Raw genomic sequence first — 18,451 nt, forward strand, 5'->3', positions numbered from 1 at the left:
AAAATCAAATAACTAAATGTCTCCATGTCCCAAACAAAAAGGATCACAATCTAGTTAGGGCACATCCTTTGGCTGAGCTGAAACCCATCTCACCTGGCTCCCAGCCTGCATCTTTGCACAGTGAGTTACCAGGACACTGCTTTGCCTGAGTGCTCTTGAGGCTCCCTTTGTGACCTGTTCTAGTCCCTCTCTTGGCAAAAGATTCATTCTAGCTGGTGAATGCTCCCACAAGGATTCGAACCCTTGCCACAGAAAGACTTATATGTTTGTAGGTGGGACCTGAACCCTGGTGCAGGGGTTCCTAGGAGGTCTTTGCTTTTGCCCTTTCATTTCTGATGCCATTGTAGCTCTTATGGGGGTGGAGGTAGTGTGGCATCCCTGTGTTATATTGTGTGTGTGCGTGTGTGCGTGCGTGCGCGGTGTCCTTGGGGCATCTTCCCATGGTTAGGGGAGGTGCCTGTAGCTATGCTGCTCATCTCAAGTGGATGGCAGGGGGTGCCCCCTCAGCGCTGGCCACTCACTAGCCCTGCCCCTGCTCCATTCACCCTGGCAGTGCTTCTCTACCTGCTGGCATTTGGGCAGGGTGGATGTGATAACTGTCTCCTTGGACATCACAGTAATGATGCACGGACATAAAACCGATAACACATGGATGTAACACTGATGACATATGGTTGTAATGCTGGCATCATGCCTGATGACATGCTGAGGTCAGGACACTGCTCCGTGGGTGACAGGCTATATTGGGGTTTCCATGGATGCTATCGGTGTTGCTGGGAAGGGCTGTACCAGCATTACTGGGACGGCCAAACTGGTATGGTATTTCCTGGACAAGCTTAGGACATGATGGATATCACACCTGTGTCCATGTAATGTCAGCAGAGTGTCCAAATAGGATTGGGCCTTTAATTTAAAGTTGCTCCGTTCTGTGCCTTCAGTCACTGCTGGTGCTTAAGAAAGTATGAAAACACTGGCACCCATGCACATTCATGGAAGAACAGGGAGAGAGGAAATTGGATTCAAGGTGCATCCCCTCCAGTTCTTTCAGCAGTGAAAGAAGAATTCCCCTAACCACAGAAAGTTCCTTTTCTCAGTTCTGGTTGGTTAAGAGCTAATACTTGATGCCAGATCTACTGTATTCTCTAGCAGCATGTGGGTAATGTTCATCTTCAGTCCACATCCCCAACAATTATAAGTGCTTGGGGGGGGGCAAGGGGTCACTTTTGCCCCCTATTTTTCTTCAAGGGTAGTTAAAGATCCCTCTTCTCCTGTTCCTTTCCCTCTCCCATTGAGGCATCTGTACTGTCTGCACAGACCCCGCAGTTTAGCAATATTGGGAGTGATAAGTAATAGGCCAGTGCTTTTCCTGTTGCCATGGCATGGCAGAGCATGGCATTCACTGTTTCTGCATGCTTAGGCTGGAAACCCCAGAGCCAGATAAGAGTGTAATGGGTCAGAGCCTGTACATAGCAAGAGCCAAACTGAGGCTATTAACTTGGCTAACATGGGCACAGGCATGGATGAGCAATCCCAGCTGCTTAGATAACACAGACACACACAGAATTAAATCCTGCCAACCCTTCCAGCCAGCACAGGCAAACAGGAACCAGCTTGAGTGGAGAATGGGGTGGGCTGGGTGCAAGTGGGAAAGGAGGGTGGACTTGTTACCTAGCAGTCCCCCAAAGGTGATGGCAGGAGAGAGAGCAGCGAAGTAGATGAATAGCACGGCTGCGAGGCACTGGCTGTGCAGGGCATCTTTGAGGTCACTCAGATACTTGGGGTACCTGCGCTTTATGTCCCGCACCAAACCACCAAAGCAAATGCCGGTGCGCTTCAAAGGGTCATCTTCCTCCTCACCCTCCTCTTCTTCCTCAGCCTTCACCTCACACAGCTCTGGAAAGACATGAACAGCATGGCAGGGGAGTGGGGGAAGGAGGGAGAAGGAAGTAGAAACCAACTTCCAGCAACACCTGACATGTGATCAAGGCTCAGGTCCTCTTACTTGCTTCCACTAACTGTCAGAAAGTCCCCCCCTAAGTGTCAACTAAATTGCACTGCATTTCTTGTGAGCTGAGAAAGAGGCAGCACTTGGGCTGTGCGGACCCTTACCCACCCTACCCAGGGTATGAAGCAGAATGTCTAGGTGCAAAAGGCAGGGAGAGAAGAGACCTTTGGCTTCCTGAACATGCCCTTCTTTGGTAGACTTCTGGTCCCGTTCTTTCCTCTTCCTCAGTAGCTCCTTCTGAAAGGTGGCAATTGACTTGAGCAGATCCTTCCCCTCCACTTCTGATGGGGGAATGACAATGCTACAGTCAAGGAACTCATTGATGGCATTGAGTAGGTCCTGGCGGTCATCTGCCATGTAGGCAGCTTCATGAAAATGCTGTGAAGCAATAGGGAAACGTGATCAGTCAGGCAAAGAGCAGTCCTTCATTCAAAATCTGTCCTCTTTCATACAACTGTGTGGTTATGCTGTCTGCGATTCAAGATGGGCCCACTTTCAAGGCTAGTGTCCATCCAGCATCACACAAGCCTCTGTAGCTCTTCTTCTCATCAGACAGAAAGCCTAATCCTACCCAGTATCATGAAAATATGTCCTCCACGTGCCCTTCTTGCACTTGGTATCTGCCTCTGCTAAATCACTATCATTGCCTTGTCCATATTTTGCTTTTGGAGAAGATTTTGGGATGCTTTGCAAAAATATTAGGCATGTGTGTTCACTGGAGTTGCCATTTTTGTCTTAACGCACCTCAAGAGTCTCTTGGAGTTAAACCTGGTGGGTCTTGATTCCAATGCACATACAAGTTTGTGCATAAACACTAAAGCAGCATCAAGTGCATAGTCTGCCATTTTAAATAGTGCACCTAATGATGTCCATTTTTACTTTTATTAAAACATTTATACCCTACCTTTCTTGCTTATAGACACCTCAAGTTGCTTTTCAGTTAATAAAAGAAATCATAAAAACAAATCAATAATAAAACAAAATGAACAAAACAGAAAAAGGCAGCTCAAACAATTCCTGCCTACAACTAAAACCTCAACAGTGTTGCCAACCATTACCGTCCAGAGCCAACCATCAACTTTCCCCAAAAATGGAACAGTAAACCAAACTGTTGGTTTGTCTTTACCTAGCATCTGAAGGAGGATAAGGTAGGAGCTCTTAGGAGGTAGGTAGAGTTAATTAAACTCTAGTGGGAGGGGCATTTCACAGGGCTGGCACCACCATCAAGAAGGACCTGCTCCAAATGGATGACTGATATGCCTCAGAAAACAAGGGCAACTGTTGGGCTGTTAAAAGTTCAGTGTCTGAAACCTGGTTCTCCTAACAAATGTTTGTCTGATATCATGACAGGAATTTATGGAAAGTTCATGATTTTATTTTGAGGAGCAGATGTCTATTGGGAAATGAATATACTTCTATAGTTAAATTTTGTGAATCTGTCCCCAATCTACATGAAAAAGGGGCCATGAAAGTGTCTCCATCTCCAAAGAATGAGGAAAAATCTGAATGAACTGCAACTCTGTGTGAAGTGACCTTTTCCTCATTTGGATCTCAACACCACTTGGACCACCCAGTGGCGAAATGGGAAATAGAATAGGCCAAGGTGTCCAAGATAATCTGGGCAGACAATAAATTCGGCTGCTGGACCAAATCAAGAGGAATCCCACAGAAAATCTGGAGCATGTTGTGTCATTAGCTACCAACCATCCAAAAGCTGCTTAATACCTAATCATTAAACTTGAATTATCAACTTGTTGATTATCAACTTGTTGAATTATCAACAATTATCAAACGGGGTAGAACTCCATTTTGGAAAATCAAGTTTGCAGTTCGTGGTACTCCTGGATCCAGCTTTGAACCTGGATGCACTTTAGGATGGTGCACCAACTGCACCGTTTCTTGGACCAGTCATATTGGGCAATGTTTACCCATAAATTGGTGAGATTGAAATTGGACTAATGTCATGCACACTACATAAAGTTGCCTTTGGAACTTCATCTGGAAACTGCAATTGGTACAGTATGCAGTGGTTAGGTTGCTAACTGAAGTCAGGGGTCGTGACCATGTCATACCCTATTATACAGTCTACATTGACTTCTTCTCCATTTCTGGATACAATTTAAAGTGCTGGTAATGACCGATGAGGCCTTTAATGGTTTTAAGGACACATTAGAGAGAGAAGGACTGTCTCTTGCCACATGCATCCTCCTGTTCAATGAGAACCTATAGGGAGACTCTGTTGTGAGTTCGATCTGTAGTGGAAATTTGGTTGGCAGTTTTGTGACTGGGAACTTTTGATTCCCATTTCATTCTGATCCTGTCCCTTTTGACTGTAGTGAAGCATCCCTTGACTTTGCCCTGTTTCTCAATGGCCTTCCTCAGCACCCATCCACATCCAGATCTCATCCACATCTATTCTCCAGACTGCAGCCTGAACCAGCCATCAGCTCCTCACCTTATCTGACATGAGTGTGGAGATGGAACGCCCAATCTCATGGTAGTCCATGTTGGATTGACTTGGTCCCAGTAAGACAAAAATGAAACGAACGGGAATTGGAACCTCAAGGACTGACTCCAAGAACACAGCCTCATTTAAACGCACAAACGCCATTGTTGGCTGTTCAAGGAACTGAACACAACCTATCAGGAGGAGAATAATAAAACCATGTGGATCAGTGAGTAAACTACAGGCTCCTCATAGCAAAAAGCAGTCACAGGTATTATGAGTCCAGGCAAAAGCACACACTTGGGAACATTCAACAGCAAGTTGCTTCCGGCAGTGCCCTCACAATATCACCTGCTGGTAACACAGGACAGTGAGTACTGTGAGTAATTCAGGACACAACACCTAAACAAGCAGTTTGCAGTTACTGCCCCTTACATTTGCAGGAGATGAGGGAAAGGCTGCAATTTAAAAAAAGAAATCTCAATTAATAGGATCACTTTGTGAAACTACCACGAGTCCTGAAACCACCTCAGCTATGCCAAGGGCCAAAGTCAGTTCTAACTGCAGCTCAAAGAATGAGCAGAAACTTGAGCTTCTGACATAAATGCTTTAAATAAATAACTTGCTTGAACCTATTTAGAGAATAGACCTTTCTCTACCAACCTAGAAATTCTAAGCAGGTTATGTCCTAAAGGACAATTATCCATCCATTTCTACAGTCATCACAGTAAAGAATGCCCAGGCCACAAGATCCAAATAAGAGGGTCCCTTATGTCTACTCCAGTGGTTCTCAAACTGTGGGTCAGGACCCATTTGGTGTGTTGCAATCCGATTTCTGGTGGGTCACGAGAAGCTGACAGCAGCTATCTTGGAAGATGGCAAAAGATGGCAAAAGGCGGTGCCATTTTGGAAGTGGGCAAAGCCTGGAAGTGGGCATTGAGATGTAACTAAGAGCTGCTTGCACATGTGCAAAGAAAGCAGCATGCCGCTTTTCCTCAGAAAACATGCTGCTGCCTTCCAGCTGAACCTCCCTCTGTACTTGGAACTTCCCTCAGGGGGGCCAATCGCGGAGTGCAGGCTTGGACTGCAGGCAAAGAAGGACTGGGAGAGATGTGGATGAGCCAGCCAGGCTTCTCCCCACCAACCTTTGTCAGCTTGGCTGTCTTGACGGGATGGGCTGCCTTGGGGTTGCAAGACAGAGCAGCTCCCCTGCTCCCTGCAGCTGGACTGGGTTGGAGAGTGTAGGCAGAGACCTGAACACAGGGCTTGGGTGAGTAGAGGCAGACCTGCATGATCTCCCCTCTTGTGAGCCTGCCTTGAAAGCAGCATCACTGCCGCCGCCACCCCACTGCCGTTCTCGTCCTCTGCATCACGACCTCTCTTCCTCTCTGAAATCGCCTGGAAGCCAGGATCCTTTCCTACCCTGACTAGCACGTCTTCTCTTTATATCTTTGCTGGGGTGAGGGGGGATCCCTGGTTGCCAAGAGACCAGCCAGGAGGGGGGGGAGGAGGGAGGGCAAGCCTGGCCGGGGGGGGGAGCACTCAGGGAGACTTCTGCTCCCCCAGCCGCTTCTCTGATGTGCACCCTTCCCCTCTTCTTACTTCTCTCTTAGGCTGCAATTCTGTCTACTCTTACCTGGGAGTAAGCCCGGTTGCCAATAATGGGAGTCAATTCTGAGTAGATGTGCTTGGGCTTGGGGGAGATGAGGGGAAGCGTCCCTGCTTATCTTCCTTCTGAGGGGGATACTACTTTTTCCCCCCTTTATTTACAAAAACTCAAGCTACTTCTTATATTGAGTTGCATGAGTAGGGTGCACTTGTTTCTGGCTAATGCTGTGCACATTATCAATACCCACATCAATGTTTGTTAGTTTCAAGCGCAATACGAGAAATAACTTGAGATTTTGTAAATAAAGACAGAAATAAAAACAGTAGTAAATAAATACACAAATACTTTGTTCCAGATGTTTTATTTTTTGCTTGATAGCAATGATAGCGAGGGCAGGGAGAATTGGAAGAAGCTTCTGAGCTGGAATACTGTCTCTTGTCATTTATAGTTTGAGTTTCTAGGCAGGAACTTCCTGCTTGATGACATCACTCCCAGCTCTGACATCATAGTGATGTCACTTCCTGTTTGATGATGTCACTTCTGTCTATGACATCATTTCCAGGTTGCTGACATCACTTCAGGTGGGCCCCAGACAGATTGTCAGAAGTGGGTCCCAGGCTAAAAAGGGTGAGAACCACTGGTCTACTCAGTCCTTTACTATAGGGACAAATCAAGCACGCGCGCGCACACACGCACACAGAGCAGGGAAAATGATGAAAAATATATCCTTTATATAAACTTAGTAGTCAGAAAAGCTCTGAAGTTTATGGCTATTGACACTTTCCTTATAGAGGGCAACTGCCTCCTCCCAGCTCTTTAGCTGTTCTCTCCAGTGGTCTGGGGGGGGGGGGCTGCTATTTGTTCCAGCAAACATCACAACCCAGTGAATAATACCTACTGCAGGAAAGTGAGCTATGAAGGCAGTATGGTCAAGCAGGAAGACTTGGTAGTAAAACAGGCCTAAGGGAAATACTTGATCTCCCCACAAGTCAACAGCAACAAAAGAATGGAGTAGCTAGACATCTCACTACAAGGACCCCAGCTCAAAGTGTCTGTACTAGACATAGGCTTATGAGGGGCATTCCTTACCAACAAGTACTACGGTGGCCTCAGCATCATCTGGGATCTTCTCCAGCAACTTGAGATATTTGCCACGATGTCCCTCAGAGTTGGAGTGGTGCATATTTTTCTGTGGCAACAAGAAATGTTCTCATTAGCCAGCACTGTCTCTCTATCATGACATTTACACCCTACGTTGCTATAGTAGTACTTGGCTTTCCTAGATAAATGATTCATACAAATTCAGAGACTGCATTCAGGTCACTGAGGTCCCACAGGGCACAGTCTTTGATCTCCTGCTGTTCTCTCTCTGTCTATATATGCCCATTCAAGTCAAGTCTGTCAATCTGCAGCAAAAGCAGAGGACAGAAAGCCAGGACCCCTCCATCAACCAAGCAGAGGCTGGCTGTTGCTCAGTTCTCCAAAAGAGAGCTCTGTCAATCTGCAGTAAAGGGACAGGGCAGAGACCAAGCTCCCATCCTTGGGAGGGCAGGAGGTCTGGTCTAGAGGGTAGTGCCTCCGTCTGCCTGAAGATAACATCCATAAGGTCGCCAGTTCGAGGCCACTGGCACCGTGCGACCTTGAAGCAGCTGACAAGCTGAAGCCGAGCTATTCCATCTGCTCTGAGCGTGGGAGGATGGAGGCCAGAATGTGAAGCCAGATCGGAATGAAACACCTTGAATGTAGTGGTTCTTGAAAGAAATAACCTTCTTTCAAATTGTAAAAATCCCTATTTAATAAGGGATTTAAATAAAGCCTGCCTATGTAAACCGCCTTGAATAAAGTCTTGAATAAAGACCAAGAAAGGCGGTATATAACTACCTGTTGTTATTATTATTATTATTATCCATTGGCCTACTGATACTAACTGCCATCTAGCTCCTCGCTTCCTAGAACTGTGTTTATCCCTAACCATTCCACCTGGCTGCAGAAGAAAAAAATCAGACAGTGATTTTATTGTAATGTGATTTTATTTTTGGAAGCTGTCTCAAGGGCTTTTAAGTCAAAAGACAGGATAAAAATAACTTTAATTAATTAATTAATTAATTAATTAGTCAAGTCCAGGTCATGCAGTGGTGGTTGTCGTACGTGCCATAACAATAGTTTTCCTGTACATGAACATTGATTCATCTTAGGGCCACTAGGGCCTTTATGCAGATGACTCCCTGTGGAGTTCTCAGGTAGGACAACGCAGGCACCACAGAGCCATGAGAAAATCACACTGGCTGGTTGAGCAGCCAGGATGGGGTGGAAACAGCAGAGATGGTTGGCTACAAAAGCAGAAGCAGTAGGGACAGACAGGAAAAGATATTAAGAAGGCAGGTGGAGACCACTAGGACTGGGAAGATGAACAGAGTGCAAGAAGGCCAAGGCGAGATAGAGGAGGAGAGGAGGCTTGGAGATGTTCCACCTCCGGTACAGGAAAGGAAAGACAAGGAAGTGAGGTGGGGGAATGAAGTGGAAGCCCAGAGCATAAGTAGGGGCAGAAGGAGCACAGCGACAAGGAAGGGTCACAGGATGAGGGAGATGGGTGAGGGTAAGATGTAGGGGGCTGCTGGACCTTGCTACTTGTGGGTCCCGAACGCAAGCTCACCTCAGGGTTAAGAGGGCTGGGGGACAGGCGGCTGGCTCCGATGACCCCCCAGCCCACTTGCTGCAGCCTGATGGGGGTACCACGCTGGGCCCGGCCATTCCTCCCGGGCAACCCCTGCCCTCGGGAGAGAAGAGGATCCCTCTGAATAAGTGCCTGGGAGAACCTCCAGTGACAGGAACTAGGAGTTGTCAAGAACCAACTTGGAGCAGATGTCTGGGCAGTATATGTCTCACAATTGTAAGAAAGGCCACTTGCAGCATATTTAAAGCATGGTATGTTCTCTTGGGCCAGGATGGACTCAAATCTGCAGTATTCCAAACCACTTCATGTTAAGCTCTTCTCATGGGAGGAGGCGGAGGGGGCAGAGGCCTCAACACTTTCAGATCGAATTTTCCCCACCTTCTGACCTGCACCACTTTTGCTTCAGAGTTTCACTTTCACTTCAGAGTTTCCTTTTGCTTCCATTCAGCTCTAAATCTGAAAGTCCTTTTGAAAACCACCCAGGGTCCAATCCTATTTGGGTTTGTGCTACTGGAACTTGTATTCCAGCAACTTAAGGCCCTTTATGGTGGTATAAAAGTTCAGCTTCCATTGCACACTTCTAGGCCGCAAATGGTGAGAGGCATGGCAGTGACTCCCAGAGGATCTACCACTTTAGGTAAGTTGATGGGGGGAATGCTGTGAGGAGGAAGTGGGAGAGCAGGGGGGATTTTGGGGCAGGGAGGGCAGGGGTTGGATCTCAGTGGCACCAGTGTGTGCCAGGATCCTATCCCCTCTTTTACAACCCAGCAATCCCTTTTCTCTCCTCAGAGTTACACCTGCTGTATAGCTGGCATGGGTCTGAGGAGACCCATAAGCTAAACAGAGGTTAGTACAAAATATTTTTACTTACTTTTGGCAGGCCTCCTGATTCCCCACCCTGCACCATTGGATGCAGCACATGCTGTGCCAGTGCAGTTGTGTGATTGGCAATTGTGGGGGATAGGATTGCACAGTCAGCTTCCTCCCCGTGCCTTTTTCTTACTCACCTCCCTGCAATCCGGGTCATGGACTCGTGGTTCTGTCATCTCGATGCGCTCTTCCCCCATTAATGGCACGCAAGTGTCAACTGCATGGTTGTGGTTGTGGTGGTGGATTCCTCCCATGGAGTTCATGCTGGAGTTGGAATGGTTCCGAGGGAAGAATGCCTCTTTTTCATCATTGGGGTGGCTGCAGAAGCAATGTGGTAGCTATAATTGCTGCAGGGCCTTGACCAGCTTTCTCAGGCTAAGGGTAATTACAGTTCTGTGGGAGTTCCCCATTCAAATGACCGCCTGAAGCCTGATCAAGATTAAGAGATTATACCATCATATAGAGACATACAAAAGCCTAATTGTGCACACAGCATCAGATGAGCACGAATATATCTCCGAGCTCTCCAACCCCACTTTCCTGACCACTCTATATCCTCAAGCCTTGATCTCCTTGCATGTACAATATATCCTTCAGTCTTGTACATCCCTGTACAGTACCTACATATCCAAACCATCCCTCTCCTGCCTCAGATCAGACAACACACCTGTGAATCTTCAAGTTCTAAGATCATCTCAGGAACCTCTTCAATTTCACATTACAAAATTGTTCTCACTCAATCCACTCTTGACATTTTGGGGCATTTGTGCAAACTTCAGGCCCCAACCTCTTGTACATGCCACCGTTAACCCTTCATATTTTCTTATCTTTCAGTTCTTCTTCCTCATGTGTTCTTGTTATTTAGATTCTCTCGACCTCCAGCCCACTGTCCTTTGGCACTTCTTGTCCCAGCATCTACCTGTGTTTGAGTAGCAGGGCCCGCAGCACATTGGCTCTGTCTTCAGCCTTGATCTGGTCTGAGATTATCATGGTCTCCACCACCAAATGAGCTATGCCAGGTAATGTTGTTTGTTCCAGGTCCAGCAAAACAGCTCCTGAGAGCAAGAAAATCACCAGGTTAAAGTCATTAAAGATCAAGGGAGGAATTTCCCTTTCTGTTCTCTGCTGCCACTTTCTTAACTCACATTATCTTAGCAGATTTATTATTATTATTATTATTATTATTATTATTATTATTATTATTATTATTATTATTATTATTATTATTATTAAAAATATTCATACATCACTTTTTGTGAACAAAAAGTAGTTCACAACAGTTTATGTAGCAAAATAAAGAAGTGTCTGTGTTTCAGAAAAGTTCCAGACTACTCAGAGCTTTGGGAAATGTTGTTCATTCACATATATATCTGCACCCCACTCCATGGGATCACATGAGAACCTCTCATGGGCTTCTAAATTTTAACTTGGTTTGGAGTTCCTTATAAGAAAGATAAGCAAAATTTAGGCACCAATCCTATCTGGGGACTAAAGTCCCAATCCTATCCAATTTTCCAGTGCTAGTGCAGCTGTGCCAATGGGGCATGCACTGCATCCTGTGGTGAGAAGGCAATCACAGAGGCCTCCTTAAGGCATGGGAACATTTGTTCCTTTACCTTGGATCTGATTGCAGCTGCACTGGTGCTGGAAAGTTGGATAGGATTGGGCCTTCAGGAAGTGGGACTACAATTGTATACACACTTTCCTGGGAATAAGTCCCACTGAATTCAATGAAGCTTGCTTCTGAATAGACATGCATAGGTGCTATGGTCTTGCTATCTGCTGCTGTAAGTTCTAGTCCAGCGCTGTACAAATTGCACTGCTGTCATGCACTCTGGGACAGCATGCAAACCAGCAGCTCATCCAGCCTGTGCTGCAGTAGGTTAGGTGGCAGCAGGGGTGGTATGGGGGAGGATTGGGATGGGGAGAGGGCTAAAACAGGGACAGGATAAGGCAGAAGGGAAAGGACTATAGTAGCAGTCGCACACACCAAGATCCTATCTGCCTTTTCCCAGCCCAAAACAGCCCTTGAGGCTCCTCAGACTTGTGCCAGCTAAATAGCTGGAGTTGGTCTGTTGGAAGTCAGGCAGCCTACAAGGAGGTAAGTAAGAAAGATTTTTTACTTACCTCTCCTGGGCTATCTGGTTGACCCCCTCCCCTTACAATAGTAAGCAGTGCTCATTCCGTTGGCGCTGCTGCATTGCATAGGCTGGTAGGGGCTAGGATTGAGTTGCCCATCTACACTTAACTATGTGATTTGGCCCTAAGACATAGGTGTTGCATATTCAACCACACAACCAGGTTGCAGATTATGAAGGAAAGGGATTAAGGTTGTTGGGTGGCAATACCCCATTATGTTGGCCACAATTCTCTGCTTTTTTGCCTTTCTCTGGACAGCATGAACATTCAGAGATCTTGCTGATTTGCTCTTCTTCATGCATCAAGAGACAGCCATAATCAGGGCCTTGTCAGCATATACCTCAGGACACAGCTTAGTCCCATCCTGGTCACTCACCATGGGCAATAGTTTTCCTGAGCTCAAGAAGGCTGCGAAAGGAGAGCGAGGCCACATGAGGCTTCCCCCAGCGTGCCGTGTCCTCTTCCACATCCTCCTCAAATTTGATCCAGCGTGCTGTCTCCTTCCAGTGCATATCCTGGTTCTTGTCCAGCACTAATTCATTCAGCTCCACAAATACCTGTCGGAGGGAGAGAAAGGAACAAGCAAGGCAATTAGGCTACAAGCACATCATTCAGTCTTTTCCTGCTTCCATCATGCAGAGTTTTTTAAGAGATGGGCCTACTAAAAAGTTTCTTTACTTTTACAGGGATAACACAGGTATGAGCAGGTACATGGTGGTGGTGGACAGGTCGATTGGGGTGGTGGTGGACAGGTAGATGAAAGTGTCGACCCAATGTGCGGCGGCAGTGAAGAAGGCCAATTCTATGCTTGGGATCATTAGGAAGGGTATTGAGAACAAAACGGCTAGTATTATAATGCCGTTGTACAAATCTATGGTAAGGCCACACCTGGAGTATTGTGTCCAGTTCTGGTCGCCGCATCTCAAAAAAGACATAGTGGAAATGGAAAAGGTGCAAAAGAGAGCGACTAAGTTGATTACGGGGCTGGGGCACCTTCCTTATGAGGAAAGGCTACGGCGTTTGGGCCTCTTCAGCCTAGAAAAGAGACGCCTGAGGGGGGACATGATTGAGACATACAAAATTATGCAGGGAATGGACAGAGTGGATAGGGAGATGCTCTTTACACTCTCACATAATACCAGAACCAGGGGACATCCACTCAAATTGAGTGTTGGGCGGGTTAGGACAGACAAAAGAAAATATTTCTTTACTCAGCGTGTGGTCGGTCTGTGGAACTCCTTGCCACAGGATGTGGTGCTGGCATCTAGCCTAGACGCCTTTAAAAGGGGATTGGACAAGTTCCTGGAGGAAAAATCCATTATGGGGTACAAGCCATGATGTGTATGCGCAACCTCCTGATTTTAGAAATGGGTTAAGTCAGAATGCCAGATGTAGGGGAGGGCACCAGGATGAGGTCTCTTGTTATCTGGTGTGCTCCCTGGCGCATTTGGTGGGCCGCTGTGAGATACAGGAAGCTGGACTAGATGGGCCTATGGCCTGATCCAGTGGGGCTGTTCTTATGTTCTTATGGAGTTATTTACATTTATTCCACCCTTCCTCCAAGAAGCTTAAGGAGGCTTAAATAGCTCCCTCTGCTCCATTTTATCCTCTCCTCAGATACATGGCTCTCTGAGGTAGGTTAAGTTGAGTAAGAGAGTAACAGGTCCAAGGTGACCTCGGGGGTTTTATGGCTAAGTAGGAATTTGAATCTGGGTCTCCTTGGTCTGACAGTCTCATCATTATACTACCTCTTGGAAGTGTAACTCTGCTCTCCTAGCACTGTTGATCCTGACAATGACACAATGTCCAAGAACTGCTGTGAGATAATCTGGTCAGCCTACCCATAATGCAAGATACAGAAACTGCAGCAAATTGATGCACCAACTACTAGTACCACTGTCTCTGTGGAAAGCAAGTCACCCACATGGGCAGCACACACTTGAAGCTGCCAGTCTTGCCTATATGCTGTAGGGCCTCAACAAGGCACAGCCATTATGGTACCTCATGGGGCCTCCTGTCCAGCTTCTTTTTTTTCTTCTTTTTCTTGACAGACTGTGAGGATAAAGATTTTTTACTGGTTCTGGTAGTTTGGCTCCGAGAGGGTTTCTTTACCAGATGTCTCCTTACTCCTGGGTTGTCTTCAAAACGATGGCCTGGAATAAAAGCAGGGCAAGGTCAAGAGCAAGGGGCGTGATGAACGGAAATGCAAAGTCTAGACAAAAAACTTGCCCTTCTGTGGCCGGGGCTATGCCATGATTGCACTATGCAAGCACATAGTTTAATAGTGGTAGCAACATTCAACATTCTGAGAAGCTCAGATTTCGTTTCCAAAGTCCCAAGTTTCTGGGCTGCAGAGATAGGCTTGAAAATGTGTAGGCAATGCACTGCAAAATCTCAGAAGCAAAACAGAGGATGAGCAGTATTTCAGTGGTTATATGGCATAGCCTGGAGGTCTGGTCTAGAGGGTAGAGCCTCCATTTGCCTGAAGATTAACATCCACAAGGTCGGCAGTTCGAGGCCACCGGCACCGTGCGACCTTGAAGCAGCTGGCAAGCTGCAGCTGAGCTGTTCCATCTGCTCGGAGCGTGGGAGGATGGAGGCCAGAATGTTAAACCAGATCGGAGTGTAACAGCTTGAATGTGGTGGTTCTTGAAAGAGAGAACCTTCTTTCAATTTGTAAAAATCCCTGCGTGGATTTAGTAAGCCTGCCTGTGTAAACCGCCTTGAATAAAGTCTTGAATAAAGACCAAGAAAGGCGGTATATAAATACTGTATATTATTATTATATTATAGCCTCAGCATCCTACATAGCGCCTTATTTTTCCTAGTGACAATAAGAAACAAAATAATAATAAAAATAAGCAGATACTAATTTGATTAATTTACATAAGTCATGAAATCCAGCTTTTCTTGGTGTAGGTTCCCTTTGCACAGAATTGCTGTAGTTCTCTCTCACACACACTTTTCATGACTTCATTAGACATATATATGAACCTGCCATACACTGTATCAAATGACTCAAAGTTGGTACCAGATTGCTGGGGGCTCTCTACTCCCTGCTACCTCCCTTTTGGTGCATAGATACTACCATTGCCACTGGTATAGGAAATTTAGCCTGGCCAAGCAGGCCCTCTGATGAGTTTGGGTCTTCAGCTAGTGCCCAACCTGACTGACCTCTGAGACTACTAGCCCATCTAGCCCAGTACTGTCTACTCCTAATTGTATCAGCTCTCCAAAATCTTAGGCAGAGTTCTTCCCCAAACCTGCTACTTTTAGTTGGAAGTGCCCAGAACCGAACCTGTAGCCTTCTGCAAGCAAAGGATATACTCTGCAACTAGCTATGTCCCCTCTCTGTCATTGCCCTTCCCTACATTCTGAGTGATTATGGAACAACTTGCAACAAAGGTTGCAAAGAGAAGTCCATATATTTTCCTCCAGCAGTTCTGAACAGGTGCAGGTGCTTTGGCAAAATATCTGTATCAGAAGAGAGTCACATGCAGGTTGACCAGATGTTCTCTTTTTCCAGGACATGTCCTCTTTTTTAGCCTTGTGTCCTGGAAAAGAATTTAAATATCCTCCTTTTCCCTGTGAGTGGACCCCTGTAGGCAGTGCATAGCCTTCTTGTAATGAATACATTATATGTAATAAATTATACGAAATATAATTTTAAATTTAATAAGAAATACAGTATAGTGTTTAAATTAACAACATGAAATCACTATACAAGTGTTTTTGCTTTTATTTGGTCACGTCCTACATTTTTCTTTGATGTCCTGCATTTTGGGGTGTCTTGTCCTCTTTTGCAATTATGACATCTGGTCACACTGGTCACATGTAAGAACTGAGGAGTGTGATATACTCCATAAGGCATACTCCTGGAACTATAATGGAGAGCCAAAGGTAAAGAATGAGAACACACATTGTGCAAAAATTTGATCTTTATCTGTGGTTGTTGGGAAATAGAGATAATGGCTTTCATAGCTTTACAGCTTGCTAACCACCCAAGAAAAGGAGCTCATTGTAACACAGGTGTATCTATACCTATATCTATACACACTTTACCTCTAAACAAACATTTTGTCTTCTAATTGCAATGCCATGCTTTATGTCATAATGCAACCCCTCTGATCAGTATGGTTTGCAGGGTGGTGAGAAAAGTATTCAAACTCTTTGGAGAACCAAATACTGTATTCATATAAATAGGAGTGTTATTTGTATAGTACCACTTATTCCATGGCTCCATGGATGATCAGAGAATTTGCAGTGTATTGGATACATAACACTGAGGAAAGATGTGGGAGCCTTTACTGCAGGGTTTTTCAAACTGGGGTGTCACGATGCCCCAGCCTGCGAGCCCTGGCCTCTGCCCCCTTAAGGGGCGAGGGCAGCCTGGAGGCAGGGAGGAGGCAGTGGCGCGACCCCCAGGATCGTACCGCCCGGGGGGCTGCAGGGGCTTGGGTGCACATACCCAAGCCTCCTGCAGCCTCCCCAGGCTGCGGGGAGCCCAGTGCAACCTGCAGCAGGGCTCCCCGCAGCAGCGAAAGTAAATGCGGAGCAATTGCGCTCCACTTCCGCTTTAGCGGAGGCAGGGTGCGATTGCTCCGTATTTACTTTCACTGCTGCAGGGAGCTCTGCTGCAGGTTGCACCGGGCTCCCCACAGCCTGGGGAGGCTGCAGGAGGCTTGGGTAAGTGCACCCAAGCCCCTGCAGCCCCCCGGGTGGTACGATCCTGGGGGTCGCGCCACTGCCTCCTCCCTGCCTCCAGGCTGCCCTCGCCCCTTAAGGGAGCAGAGGCCAGGGCTCGCAGGCTGGGGCATCGTGACACCCCAGTTTGAAAAACCCTGCAGTAAAGGCTCCCACATCTTTCCTCAGTCTCTGCCCTGTCCTGGGGATAGCACCACTGCCTTCCCCCATCCCTGCTACCTCCCCCCTGCCCATGCAAGTACTTAGTGGCTCTCAAACTCTCCCAGAGAGTTTGAGAACCACTGCTTTACTGGGTAAACTTTCTTCTGCCTTGCTTTGTTCCTCTACATAAGGAAATATATCACCAAAGGCATCAAAGTAGCAAGGTTTAAAAAGTAGACATTAAGGTTCCTTCTGACAATGCTCCATTTAATACTAGAGATTCTATATGCTTCAAATAATTCAGATGCAATAGGATCACAATGGAAATGTGAGGTCTTCTCTGGTCCAAGAGCAGAGCAGAGGTATCCCCTCAGAGAACAGCTGAGAAGGGGTTGATCAAATGGATAGTTAAAGCCATAGGTAAGCCCCCCCCCCCCCAATTTTGTTTTTACTTTGTTAATCAAATGGATCATTTAAGCCGGGGCAAGCTCCCCCCCCCCCCCGAAATTCTGTTTTTACTTTCTCCAGACCAAGTAGTAGGATGACCTGAAGGTAACATTAAAATGTGAGAAATATAGAATCTCTGTATTGCTTAACACTGTTCAGGTGTTCTCAGGATAGCCCAGCTATGGTATGTCTTCCAACTGTTCTTTACCTGCTTTTAATACATCTTAGAGAATGAAATGCAATAATAAATTCCCAATTACCAAGCTAGGAATCTCTCCCCTCTTTTACCACATCATCCCCTGGAAGAAACATTTCAGATCCTATGTTCGAGCCTTACTCCTTGGAAATCTGGGTCACTAAATTAAATATAAATTAAATCTATACTGAGCCAGAGGGTTTTTTCCCCCACTGGCTGTGACTCTGATGTGAGGCTTGCTGACAGCTGGACTCTGTCATATCCCTTTCAGCTGCACAGGAGTGACAAATCTAATAAGTGCTCATCAATACTAATGTACTCAAGCTGTTGGAGGGTGCATTTGTGTATGATGCTCATCACTTCTACAGGAGAACTGTTATACAGCTAGCTTGTAGTTAGGAATAACAACACCCAAGTGTGAGAATCTATTTGTGATGCCTAGGTATGACTCACAAGCATGTAGAAAGCAAGTAAGCTATAATACATATGACTGTAAGAGGTAGGGCACTATGAGCATACAGATACCAGCCATACCCATTGAATACCTTTAATTCAAGTGTTTCAGTGGCCCCTTCACATAAATATTGCCCCTGAAATATTCCTTTGGAAGAGTGGGATGGGTAGTGCTCACCTCTAGAGAAAGAGATCTGAATTTGATAACTCAAGTCCAAAACGGATGTGATGAAAGAGATCCATGATCAGATCTCCCAACTTTAAAAAAGGAAGAAAAAAAAAAACACCTTTAAGCCATTTCTGCCCCACGTTGGATATACACAACAGGGACAAAAAAATGGGTTAAAACAGACACTTGAATTTTGACTGCAGCTGTGATTCTAAGGGGCAGGTGGTTTCGTTTTCTTCCGGAGCACTGCTTTCCCCATCTAAATTCCCCCTTCTCTGCAAAGTCGCCATTAGCTCTTCTGGGGAAAAATAAGGAAAAATAGGAAAGACCAGTTTTTTTTTTTCCTCAGTAGGGCTAATAGCAGTTTTGTAGCATATGATTTTGATCTGCTAAAGATTAGCTATCTGCCCACTGAGCAGCATGGATAATGCTCCTCATGCATTTTCAATAATCGGTACAAATAAACTGCTTAGTCTTACTGGCTTCTCTCACTATGGATGGAGGTCACTATGATGGAGGTCTAAACAAGAGACTGTTGACTCCAAAGGAGGGAGCCTTTGGCAAAAAGAGCACTGCTAGCTCCCAGCCCCCGCATCTC

General features: G+C 46.1%; 1 protein-coding gene across 3 annotated transcripts in view; it reads right to left on the reverse strand.

Annotated features, from left to right (window-relative positions):
* Window positions 1–18,451, reverse strand: part of SLC4A3 (solute carrier family 4 member 3) — a 61,684-nt gene that overhangs the window by 14,032 nt on the left and 29,201 nt on the right. For 2 of the 3 annotated variants that reach the window (XM_066611555.1, XM_066611556.1), the window contains 9 exons: window positions 13,745–13,896; window positions 12,120–12,300; window positions 10,524–10,659; window positions 9,742–9,922; window positions 8,714–8,827; window positions 7,150–7,249; window positions 4,461–4,645; window positions 2,170–2,383; window positions 1,669–1,893 (listed from right to left, as the gene is read on the reverse strand). In XM_066611555.1, the coding sequence (XP_066467652.1) occupies window positions 1,669–1,893; window positions 2,170–2,383; window positions 4,461–4,645; window positions 7,150–7,249; window positions 8,714–8,827; window positions 9,742–9,922; window positions 10,524–10,659; window positions 12,120–12,300; window positions 13,745–13,896 (1,488 nt within the window). The remainder of the gene's footprint in view (window positions 1–1,668; window positions 1,894–2,169; window positions 2,384–4,460; window positions 4,646–7,149; window positions 7,250–8,713; window positions 8,828–9,741; window positions 9,923–10,523; window positions 10,660–12,119; window positions 12,301–13,744; window positions 13,897–18,451) is intronic. The other variant, XM_066611557.1, reaches the window with a different exon arrangement.

The sequence above is a fragment of the Tiliqua scincoides genome, chromosome 1 (assembly GCF_035046505.1).
Source record: "Tiliqua scincoides isolate rTilSci1 chromosome 1, rTilSci1.hap2, whole genome shotgun sequence".
NCBI classification, from domain to species: domain Eukaryota; kingdom Metazoa; phylum Chordata; class Lepidosauria; order Squamata; family Scincidae; genus Tiliqua; species Tiliqua scincoides.